This window comes from Jatropha curcas, chromosome 2 (assembly GCF_041381405.1).
Source record: "Jatropha curcas cultivar XTBG-Jc1 chromosome 2, XTBG_Jcur_1.0, whole genome shotgun sequence".
Taxonomy (NCBI): domain Eukaryota; kingdom Viridiplantae; phylum Streptophyta; class Magnoliopsida; order Malpighiales; family Euphorbiaceae; genus Jatropha; species Jatropha curcas.
In genome coordinates, this window is record NC_143152.1 from 21,043,856 (window position 1) to 21,056,600 (window position 12,745).

At 33.7% G+C, this 12,745-nt stretch overlaps 1 protein-coding gene across 1 annotated transcript; it reads left to right on the forward strand.

The window, feature by feature from the left end:
• The first annotated feature begins 2,690 nt into the window (after positions 1-2,690).
• LOC149498371 (Pectin lyase-like superfamily protein) lies at positions 2,691-7,334 on the forward strand. Its single transcript, XM_089717568.1, has 4 exons — positions 2,691-3,077; positions 3,913-4,291; positions 5,450-5,709; positions 7,003-7,334. The coding sequence occupies exons 1-4, from the start codon at positions 2,698-2,700 to the stop codon at positions 7,148-7,150; spliced, it is 1,167 nt and encodes a 388-aa protein (XP_089573694.1). The 5' UTR covers positions 2,691-2,697; the 3' UTR covers positions 7,151-7,334.
• The last annotated feature ends 5,411 nt before the right edge of the window (positions 7,335-12,745 follow it).

Consider the following 12,745-nt stretch of genomic DNA (forward strand, 5'->3'; position numbering starts at 1 on the left):
CAATTGATCCTTAGGGGTTTTGATGATTGAAAATGAACAAATCACAACTTAGATCAAAGAGAAACACAAGTTTTCTTTGATTTTTTAGTTGAGTTTTTAAAGTGCAATAGTTTCCCTAAGTATCCAAAAAATCCTCCCTTTACACATTCCCTAATGCTCTATTTATAAGCAAATGAGAGTGTGTGGCCTATTTTAGGGCTTACGTGGCAAAATGCCACTAGTAGGCCAAAATAGAGTCGGTTTTATTTTTCTCAAATCAGATTGGGTGACACACAAAATGAGGCGGTGCACCGAAAAGCACCTCGGCTCGATTTCATCACGAAACGCACGATAATCTGAAAAAGTAAAAATGATTCAACACGAGTATTACCTCAGCCACGAACGATTGGTCTGCAAATCGAGATGTTCGAGAATCTCGATCCAAACTTATGTGAAAAGTGATTTATCATCATTAAGCCTTTAGAGGCAAAATTTGAGCGTTTACACATTCCTAGTTCAATGCAAACTTATAGTAGCGTCAAAATCACATAAGGATAAAGAAATAACCGCAAGACACACTGCTAAATTCGGACCCAACAACCCATGAACTAGAGGCATGTTCCAAAAATGATGTGCATTATCAATGAGGTCAGCAACACGAAGATGCTTAGACCCAGGGACAGCAGGCACATTGACATAAAAGGAGGAGTCCCATGGCAATTATGGGTCGCGCCATATATTAACAAAGTCACCAGTACTAATATTCAAAATAAAATATTTTAAATTATAATTAAAATAGAAACAAATATTTAAAAGATAAAATATAGAAATTTTCAAATGTCTCATTATCATATATATTTATTAAACATAAATTTAAAAAAGATAAAACTTAAAATTTTGAAATACTTAATTATCTATATGTATTTATTTTTAAAAATAATTTTTATAAATATATCCATTCAACTAATAAAATATAATTTTATAATGGGTTATGACTAAAGTTATTTTACCATATTCTAAATTTCATTAAGGGTACTGTCAAAAATCTCATTATTCTCCCCTTTATTCCCATATTTATATATAGTATAGATAGATATTCAAAATTGCAAATCAAATCAAATCGAAACACACACACACTTGACATTATTAATTTATGAATTGGATTGGGTCTACAGATTTATCTAGTGAACTTGTGATCCAAACCAGTATATTAGATCTTCAAACCCACCAGGTCAGGTTGGGTTGGCTTGCTCAAATTAGGTCAGATTAGAATAAATCATGTGCGGCCAAGACAACATAAGCTTATTTATAGTTTTTTTTTTTCACTGTCTTTCACAAGTCAGTTTACTAATTATTATTACTCATTTTATTTCACTCAAACTATCAACTTTACATTCTTATACAGATTAAGAAAATGATTAATTTAATGTACCTTAGTTCTATAAAATTTTCATTTAAAATTACCTCAGTACCATTTTTATTAATTTTCATGGTTAATGGAGTACTATATTAGTTTTCTTTTCCAATGTCAATAAATAAGGGTAAAGAAATAAAATAGTAGTAAATTCTTTCTTGAATTCTAAAAAAAAAAATGACATTAAAGTGGAATAAGAAAAACTTCAAAATTGACTAATTGAGTAGAATAATATATTATTATTATTATTATTATTATTATATTTTTTATAATTTTTAGATTTTTCTTAATTAATAACATCTAAACATTTCTATACTCCTCCATTCATTCTCAGATGCTTGTCACATTTTAAAAAGTATTATATTTCTAAATACTTATCATATTTGTGGATTTCAAAAATAATAAATTATTTTTTTCATTTTAACCCTTTGTATATTTCCAATAGTGATATTGCATCACTTCCTCAATAATTTATTATAATTTAAATAAATTAAGGGTAGTATAGTCAATTCATTCAATAATTTATTCTAACTTAAACAAATTAAATGATTTTTTTAAATGACATAAAAATCTAAATGTGACAAATATTTGAGAACACATAAAGCATTATGTTAAACATTTAATACGTAGATTATCTGGATATTTTAAGTAAATTTAGATTTTCTAGATGGATTTCCTACATTAAATATTAATTAATAGCGTTCTAAATGCATTGTGGAAACCTATGTGTAATAATAAGCAAAAATAATTTCAATAATTTACTACTCCCTCTATTCCTAAATACTTATCATATCTGAAAAAGTAATATCGTCTAAAATACTTATTACATTTATGATTTCAAAAAGTAATAAATTTTTTCATACGTTTACCATTTGTTTATGACAAATAATTATTGCTACAATTCTTCAAAATTTTAGTATTTAGATATATTAAATTAAAGGTAATATAATCAATTTACTTAATAATGAATTATAATTTAGACAAATTTAATAGTTTTCTCAAAGGATATTAAATTTCAAATGCAACAATTATTTAGGAAAAGAGGAAGTATAAATTATAAAAAGTAAAGTGAGGATACTTAACTTATACCTTTGTGCATTATTTTTTTCCATTCTTCAATGCCATTTCCTATTCCCAATTCAAGCATAACCTACACGAAGTTAGGTAGCTTGGAATTTCTCCTAAGAATGCACAGGGTCAGGGTGATTTGTAAGGCATGTTATCAATATCAACCCTTTCACTTCAAGCGCATACATTCCATTTATATATACCTATTCTACTGTTCTCTCACACCCATTGTGATTATGAATTTCAAAAGCATTTCTCTCGCTCTTTTGGTTGCCATTTTGGCAATTTTGGCTTCATCACTTATCTTCAATAACCCAAACCCTTCACTTAAACAACGAACTGAACTTGATTTCTTCATTACCTCATCACCCATTCTTCCAACCATAATCCCATGCAATTTTGAGTCACACCATAAACACCCCGACAGAGGTAAGGTAGTGAATATTTGTGATGATTTTCCACCTGATATTCCTCCTCCAGACACCAACACAACCTCTACTATTTGTGTTGATCCAAATGGATGCTGTAACTTCACTACAGTGCAATCTGCTGTTGATTCAGTTGCAAATTTTACCCAAAAAAGAACCATTATATGGATAAACTCAGGCATTTACTAGTAAGTTACAATTATTTTTTCAATTCTAGTCAGCAAAATGTGTTATATATATATCCTATGTGCAATATTAATTACAACTGTTAAACTCTCACGCATGAATTAAAAGTCTATAAATGAATTTCGTAAAATTTTATAAAATCTATTTAATGTTTCTTTTTATATATATTTATATGAATGAGAATGTTGGTTTTATCTTATATATTCAATTTGACCCAAAATTTTTTTTAATATAATACATTTATGAATTTTATTAATTACTACAAATCCATACAAATAACACTAGGAGGACATCGACTACTATATTACATTTTTTTACCAGTTTTACCAAATTTAACACAATTATAAATGGAATTTTTTATTTACAAACCTATTTTATAATGAAAATAGTGTGATACATGAAGAATATATTTTTGAAATTTTTGTGTATACTGTTTAACATATCTAATCTAATACATGTGAAGCATAGGCACAGACCCGACAAATATATTATGTTGCATTATACATATCTAAACCGGATTTATGGCTCCACTTGTTATCAAATCAATGAAAATAAAAATTTTTTTTAAATTGTTTCTAATTTATTTTTTTTCTCAGTATATATAAACCCGGTTTAAAAAAGTTAATCCCTATGATGATATGTATGCTTTGCAACTTTCATTAATAACATCATAAAGTTTTTGTACCAAAAACACAAATAAAAAATATTATATATTTACAGACACTAATTTGATGGAATTAGAATTGCTGCTGATTCCGTTTTTAGCAAAAAAATAATAATAACTTGCATTGCATGAAAATAATAACTGATTACCATTTCAATTGATGACTTGCTTAGCGAGAAAGTAATTATTCCAAGAACCAAACCGAATATTACATTTCAAGGACAAGGCTACACATCTACTGCTATTGTATGGAACGATACAGCAAATTCTTCAGGGGGCACATTCTACAGTGGTTCTGTGCAAGTTTTCTCCGACAGCTTTATTGCTAAGAACATTAGCTTCATGAACGTTGCACCGATTCCCGGCCCTGGTTATATGGGAGCACAGGCTGTGGCTATTAGAATAGCAGGAGATCAAGCTGCCTTCTTGGGCTGTGGATTCTTTGGAGCTCAAGATACCCTTCATGATGATAGAGGTCGTCATTACTTCAAGGACTGTTATATACAAGGATCCATTGATTTCATTTTTGGCAATGCAAGGTCACTCTATGAGGTTAGTTTTATCACCTTCAATACAGTTTTTGGCAATGTCCCAGAAACCCCTGATTTTGCATTGGTGGTTTTAGCCACATTCTAGTCGCAGAAATTTTTTTCTTTTTTTGTCGGTTATATTAACTAGAGATTGCCAAAATCACGTTTTTGGAATCCGAACCTCCGGTTCTAAGTTTTTTTATGAGAACCATGAATTAACAGTTATAAGAACCGGTCGAATCCGGAGGTTTTGATAATTGGTGTGAACCACCGGTTCCAACCAGTTCTAACACAATTTTTCTTTTTTTTTTTCAAAATTTTTTATCTAAATCCCCAAACTAACACTCATGCTCCTAATAACTATAAATAACTATATAACGGCTAGTTTTAAGGATATTTGTGAAATATTTTTGAATTTACTAAATACCCATTATTTTTGTTCTCCAATTTGTAATTGTTGTCAAATAATTTCTACAAGCTCTAATTAAGTTCAAGCTCTTTTTAAAATTTTTCTTAAAGTTATTTTTAAAAATTATTTCATAAATATTTATATTTTAATTTTTTTAAAAAAATTATTCTCTAATTTTTTATTTTAAAATTATGCGAATTGCCTGTAAAACCGTTCAGAACAGTTGTTTTTTGAACTATTAAGGAATCGAAAGTGGAACTAGAATTATAGCTGGCCGGTTCCAAAATATAACCGACAATTTTCGGTTCGAATTCGAAACTGTGGCAACCCCTGCAAGTAACCTAAAGGGATAATTCAATAGCGAAAAACACATGAGGGGTTGAGGGATCAATGAATTCTGGATTCGAGCCCCTCTCAATACAAACATCTGCACAAACCATCTCCTGTATCACTCAGAGCTAATGAGAAATATTGGAGTTACATAAACTGTTAAATGATAAACCGTTAAATGGATACGGGCTTAGACACCTCTTGATTAAAAAAAAATGTCGGTTCTACCATTTCCAGCCAGGTCTAGTTCGAAATATTAGAACTGGGATCGTTCTGAAACCCTCTGAAATTTTCGGTCTAGTTCTACCATTCCAAGCTGATTTTAGTCTGTTTTTTTTTTTTTTTTTTTTTTTTGGGTGATTTCGATCAAGTTCCAGTTTAAAACCAGTCCGTGGCTGGTTAATGTGTGTGTATAATATAAAGTATTGAAATTGATTGCAGAATTGCCAACTGATTTCCATGGCGAACCCGGTAGCCCCAGGACAAAGGGTGATAAATGGAGCAGTAACAGCTCACGGTCGAACTTCGAAGGATGAAAATACAGGTTTTGTATTCGTTAACTGTAGCTTGGGAGGTAGTGGAAGAATATGGTTAGGCCGAGCTTGGAGACCATTTTCTCGCGTTATTTTTGCTTACACATCCATGACTGATATCATTGCTCCTGAAGGTTGGAATGACTTCAATGATCCCACAAGAGATCAGTATGTTTCTCCTTCCTCTACAATCTTTTTCTTTCATTTTTGGACATAGCATAGCTTAATTAACCTAAATTTTTGGTCATTTACTTATTATTATATCTTATTTAAAATTTTTAACTATTAAACCACAGTTTTTTTTTCTTCTTTTTTTTCTTTTTGACATTAAATATTAAACCACACTTATACTATATCCAATTAATTACAAAAAAAAAAAAGAAGAAGAAGAAGAAGAAGAAATATAATATAATTAAAAATCATATACTTTATTCTTTGGCTATTAGTCCCAATTTGCAATCATACTTGAACTGATGTGCAAATGGTAAATTCTGTCAAAATTAATCCAAGTCGGGCTAACTAAATAAATAAAAATTTCTTACAGTAAAATCTAAATCAATGAACTTTCTATAGCGAATTGTACTGAATCAATTATTTGTCTGTTCATTTTGTTTTTTTCTTTAATTTTGTGATTTAACTTAAAAATTAGTTAAATAAAAAAAATCGAAATAACTAAAATAACAGTTGAAAAACAAGATATTTCAATTTTGGTTTTGTCCGATTTGATTCAATTCATTTTATAATTCAACTTGATTTTTTTAATTTTTTATATTAGAGAGAACCAAACTTAAAAATATTTAAAAATCAGAATTTCCAAATAACTGAAACATGAATATAAAACTTATTATTTGGCCTCATGACAAAATATTACTAGTAGTAATAAAAATAGCCATCTATTTTTTTTTTTTATAAATAAATAAATTATCACAATGAATAAATGTTTATTATGACCAAGCACTTTTCTTCATGTTAAACTTAAAGAGCATAAGCTAGTTGTCATAAACTGAGTGATAAAAAAAAATAATACCATAATGGCAAAATGATCACAACCAGACCACCATTCATAGTAATCACAAATTATTTTGTTGTAAGAAGCATAAATACTTCGTAGTATAATAAAATTTGCAAATAATCCAAAATAAATTTTCAAATTAACGAAATTTATTTTGATTTTTCAGTTAAAACCAATGGAAATTTAAGATAATATATTTATTATTCAAATTTAGGTTTCATAGTCAAAAAATATAAAAATAAAATGAAAATATAAAATCATATAAAAAATACATTGTAAACAGAAACATTCAGTGCTAGGTGACAAACTTGACAATTTAGTTATTTTACAAAGTAATGCCATGGATCATCCTAGCAATCATGGTTACTTTATTACTGATAAGGGTAATCAATTAATATAAAGTAGCTAATTTTTAAAACTAATTGTGTGATCTATATATGTTAATGCAGGACTATTTTCTATGGAGAATATAATTGCTATGGACCAGGAGCTAATATGACTATGAGAGCACCATATGTTCAAAGGCTCAACGACACTGAAGCTTCTACTTTCTTAAATGCATCTTTTATTGATAGGGATCAATGGTTGCAATTATAACATTCTCTATTTTTATTGATAGGGATCAAATTGCATTCATTTCTTCATTCTTTTAGCCCATGTAATAAACCAATATTTAGCAAGGAAAGTTGCATATATGTGAAAAAATATGTATAATATATCATTTACTGATATTTAAAGAGAAGAGAAAATAAAGGGCCACTATCGCCAATACTTTTATACATGTGTAAGGAGAGTTAAAACTAATATTAGTTAGTTAACTAGTGTTTGGTACGAGAGATTCATTATTTTTATTTTTTAAAATTAGGTCGATCGTTTGGTTCTCATTAATGAAGAGAATACCTACTAGAAGTGCTCTAATCTTAGTGAGCTAACCTGATGCGAATAAGGAGTAGTCGAGTATCGTATGACAAGTTATAAAAAAATATATTATCATTTACTTGACAAAGAAGGAAGAAGTGGGAACTCTTTAATCACTCGGTAATTAATCTTTACCCTAGGGATTTGCATGCGTATAATCGCACTTTAAATTTAAAAGGAAAAAAAAAAAAAAGAAAGTTTTCATTCATATCATCTGAAAAACTCAGTAATTTTTTTGCAATTAGACATGAAGTAAATTTAGAAACCATATAATAGAACCTTACCATAATATAACATAATGATCAAGTTATTGCCATGTTTGTGTGGGTTACTCTTTTTTATTAAGCAAGTTGGAGAAGACCAGGTCTTGACGAAACCAGATTCAATCTTGAGGATTTAGTTTTTCTTTGTTGTCTGTAGTAATAGATGGCGATGGTACTTGTTTTGGACCCATCCATATAACCATGTAAAAGCATCTGATCAAATTGAGCTTTCCAAATGGTCGAATTATGGCTTCCGAGTAGTTTGTTTAGTAGTTGAGTTGAGAAACTAGGTTGAATTGAACAAGATGGCTGGTACTGTTAGTAGGAACAGTTGCATTATCTAGATGAGTGAACAATAGGTGTTTGATAGGTCCCAGTCAAAGCTAAAGGAAATAGATTAAGTGAATAAGAAGATTTTTGGATATTTTTCATTCTTATTTTCTGCTGCAGCTACAATGAATTTGAATAGGAAAAGAAGTCAACTGTTTATTCCTATTCTAATGGCCACAATCGGCACTTATGAGATATCTTAGTCATATTTTGTTGACAGCATCATGACTAAGTAAACAACATTTAAAAAGAAAAATAATTGCAGCAAAATAAATATAGCAACAGAATTAATCTAAATACTTCTTATTCCTGATGACCACCCTTGTTGACCGTCGTGGTGGTCTATCATTGCTTCCCCCATTGAGAGGAACCTTGTCCTCAAGGTTCAAAGATGGAAATCGTGCGTGCAGATCTACAGAAAGTTCCCAGGTGGCATCCTCAGGGGGCAAATTTTTCCCCTGAACTAGAGTTTCTTCAATAAAGCGAGAGCCGCTTTGAACCCATCGAGTATCTAACACTGCTTCAGGCTCCAGTACAGCAAAACCATCATCAGTGAGATTAGGCAAGTCCAAAGACACAGGAATAGCAGCTCCAACATGTTTTTTCAAAAGCGAAACATGAAATACAAGGTGAACTTTGGAACCAGAAGGCAACTGTAACTTGTAAGCCAATTTCCCAATTTTTTCTTCTACTCGAAATGGTCCATAAAAACTACTAGCCAGCTTTTGAAAGGCACGTTTGTATACAGAATGCTGTTTATAAGGCCGTAACTTAAGGTAAACAAGATCACCCACCTAGAACTCAACATCTCGCCTCTTCAAATCTGCAGTTTGTTTCATCTTATGAGCAGCCTGTGCAATATGAAGTTTCAAATCCTGTAATATCTCATCCCGCGTAGCTAATGTCTGATCAACTTTATAAACTGGAGATTGATCCAATTCATAATGAGGTATCATAGGAGGATGTCTTCCATATAAAGCCAAAAAAGGGGACATGCCAATTGACATGTGAAAAGATGTATTATACCAAAACTCAGCCCAAGGCAAGAACGAACTCCATTTGTATGGCTGTTGAGATGCAAAACAGCGTAGGTACTGCTCCAGACATCTGTTGGTGACATCGGATTGACCGTCAGTTTCCGGATGATAAGAAGAGCTCATATGTAATTGAGTACCGGACAATTTGAAGAACCCTCGCCAAAAGTGGCTTATAAAAATTGGATCACGGTCACTAATAATAGATTTGGGCATGCCATGGTATTTCACAACGCCATCCACAAACTTGTCAGCAACAATTTTGGCAGAATAAGGATGAGATAATGGCAAGAAGTGTGCATACTTACTTAAACGATCAACCACCACCAAAATTGAATTTTTACCACAGGAAGATGGAAGTCCATCAATGAAATCCATGGTGATCTCGTCCCAGACCTGGTGGGGAATGAGTAATGATTGAAGAAGACCCGCCGGCAAGGAAGTTGATGCTTTGTTCTTCTGACAAACTGAACAAGCCGCAACATATTGTTGGATCTGATGTTTCATCGAAGGCCAATAAAACTGTTGAGCAAGTCTTTTGTAGGTGCGCAATACCCCAGAATGGCCGCCGCATGGAGAATCATGAAACTCTTGTAAAAGCTTAGTAGTCAAGTCAGATTAAGGGGAAATTACCACTCGATTTTTGTAAAAAAGTAAGCCATTCTTCGACGAATATGGTTCACCAGGCTTCTCTGCGGCCAATTTGCCCACATTTAACATAAATGGATCTGTGGATATAGTAGCTCGAATCTGATCCCATAGGGAAGAATGAGGAAGGAAGAGAGCATGTGGACTGGGGTTGCCACTAACACGAGACAAGGCATCTGCTACTTTATTTTCCTTGCGCGGCTTGTAAATGACTTCATAATCATAACCCAGCAATTTGGACACCCAATTTTACTGTTCGGGAGTGACAACTCGCTGTTCCACCATGTACTTAAGGCTGCGTTGGTCCGTTTGAATGTAAAATTTACGACCAAGCAAGTAAGGACGCCAAGTACGAATAGCTTGAAGGATGGCCAACATCTCTTTGGCGTATGTAGACCAAGATTGCTTAGAAACTCCCAAGGCGCGACTCATGAATACAATGGGCCTATCTTGCTGAGATAATACAGCTCCAATGCCAGTATTTGAAGCATCCGTGGTGATGAAAAAGGGTTCATCAAAATTAGGCATAGCAAGAGTAGGAGTGGATGTCATGGCTCTTTTCAATGCTGAAAATGATGCTTCTGCTTCGGCAGTCCAAAAGAATTTCCCCTTTTTCAATAAATTTGTTAAGGGTTGCGCGAGAACACCATAATCACGAACAAACTTCCTATAATAACCTGTAGGACCTAAAAAACCATGTAATTCAGAAATATTAATGGGTTTAGGCCAGTCAAGCATAGCTTTGATTTTTCCTTGATCCACACGAACACCATCATGAGCGACAATATGACCCAAATACTCAATTTGCTGCTGTCCAAAGGCACATTTGATGAGTTTAATAAAGAATATATGCTTTCGCAATAATTTAAAAGCCTATTGAACATGATCCAAATGTGTCTTCCAATCGGGGCTATAAATGAGAACATCATCAAAGAAGACAAGTACTGAAAGGTGGATGGGGCATTGCACAATTCGAAGGGCATTACCAGATATTCATAGTGGCCATTGTGGGTACGGAAGGCAGTCTTATGAATATCGGCAGGATGAACCCGAACTTGATGGAATCCCGAAATAAAATCGAGCTTGGTGAAGTAGGCGGCTCCATGTAGCTCATCTAACATGTCCTCGATAGTTGGGATTGGGAATCTATCCCGAACGGTGACATCATTAAGGGCTCGATAATCTGTACAGAATCGCCAAGAGCCATCTTTCTTCTTAACTAGTAAAACAGGAGAAGAAAATGGACTTGAACTAGCCCGGATTAGACCTGATTTCAACATATCTTGGACTTGTTTTTCAATTTCAGCCTTTTGATAGTAAGCATACCTGTAAGGCCGGACATTAACTGGATTAGTACCTTCTTTGAGATTGATGTGGTGGTCAATTACTCTATACGACGGAAGCTGGGTCGGTCTCTGACAGATGTCTGAAAATTGGCATAATAAATTCTGCATCTTTGGGTGTATCCCGTCGGGCAGAACCGTTGATGAGGATTCCACACAGATTGCAAAGACTGAGTTGCCATGTCGTAATTCTTTGGTCATAGCTTTCAAGGAAAGGGGCTCAATTTACTGTTGGCGAATACCCTGTAAATGTCGCTGCTGATCCTCCCATTCAAAATCCATAGTCAAATTTTTCCAATTACATCGAACTGTTCCCAGTTGCTGTAACCACTGCACTCCTAAAACCACATCCAAACCCATAATTGGTAAAGAGTAGAATGTAGCCACAAAGGAAATACCTTGTAGGGAAAATGGAATATCCCTAAATTTGCCATTGCAGAGTAAGGGAGTTCCATTGGCCACTTTAACATTGAAAGGCGTAGTCGGCTTCACCGGTAATTTGATCAATTCCGCTATCTTTTCATTGATGAAATTATGGGTGGAACCGCTATCAATGAGAACAATCAGTTCAAAAGTCATAATTTGGAGCGCGACTCGCATAGTACCTGTTGATGACCAACCAGAGAGTGCGTGTAAAGAAATTTCAAGCTCAATGTCATATTTGTCGTCCTCATAATCAATTCTGCCATCAAGGAGGAGAAGCTGTGGTTTGGAACACCGATGGCCCGGAATAAATTTTTCGTCGCAGTTAAAACACAACCCCTTTGCCCGCCGATTCTGCATCTCTTCCCAGGACAGCTACTTAACTGGGGTAGTCGTTTTGTTCTTTGTTGGGGACGAAGAGCTTGTTTGATAAGATGGACGAATTGCCTTTTTCTGACGCAGCAATTGTTCATCCCTCATTTGCGCTAGGCTGATGGCATCCTTTAGAGTTTTCGGCTTGAACATTCGGATTCCCTCGGCAATTTCGGGTTTAAGTCCACCCATGAACGTCCCAACTAATGCCTTTTGTGTCCATCCTTTTACTCTATTGCCAAGTCTCTCGAACTCCCATTGATAATCTCGTAAGAGTCCGGTCTGGCGAATTTTCGGTAAGGACTCATCAAAATCTTCACAGTCGGTGGGCCCAAAATGAGACCATAATTCTTCAGAAAAAATTTTCCACGTTACTGTTTTCCCTGCTTCGGTGAGAGTTCTGCGAAGCCACTGCCACCATTCGTTTGCTTCTCCCCGAAGGTGATAAGAGGCCAAGGATACCTTTTCTGGATCCGGGGTTCCTTGGTATTCAAAAAACTGATCCACTCTTGTGAACCATTCAGTGGGATCATCTTCGGAATATTTTGGAAACTCCAATTTTGTCAATTTCGCGGAATACAACGGCTTCCCTCTATCTCTGGATTCATCTTGGTTGGTGCGATTTTGGCTAGATCGGTCACTTGCACTGCCATATTCTTCTCTGCTAGGAAGTGTAAGTTCAGAGAATTTAGTGATGGCTGCTTTGATTTGCTGCAGTTCATCACTAAGTCCTCGTTCCATTCTTGACAGATTGTCTTGGAGCTGGCCAAGGCCAACTTCCAAATTTTCAATTCGCTCTTTGTTTGTTGCCATGAACAAGAGGAAAAAAATTAGGATAACAGGCTTTAATACCGATGATAG

Coding starts and splice junctions, on each gene's coding strand:
- LOC149498371 (XM_089717568.1), top strand. CDS start 2,698: ATGAATTTCAAAAGCATTTCTCTCGCTCTTTTGGTTGCCATTTTGGCA. Junction 3,078..3,912: donor ATAAACTCAGGCATTTACTA/GTAAGTTACAAT, acceptor TGACTTGCTTAG/CGAGAAAGTAATTATTCCAA. Junction 4,292..5,449: donor ATGCAAGGTCACTCTATGAG/GTTAGTTTTATC, acceptor AATTGATTGCAG/AATTGCCAACTGATTTCCAT.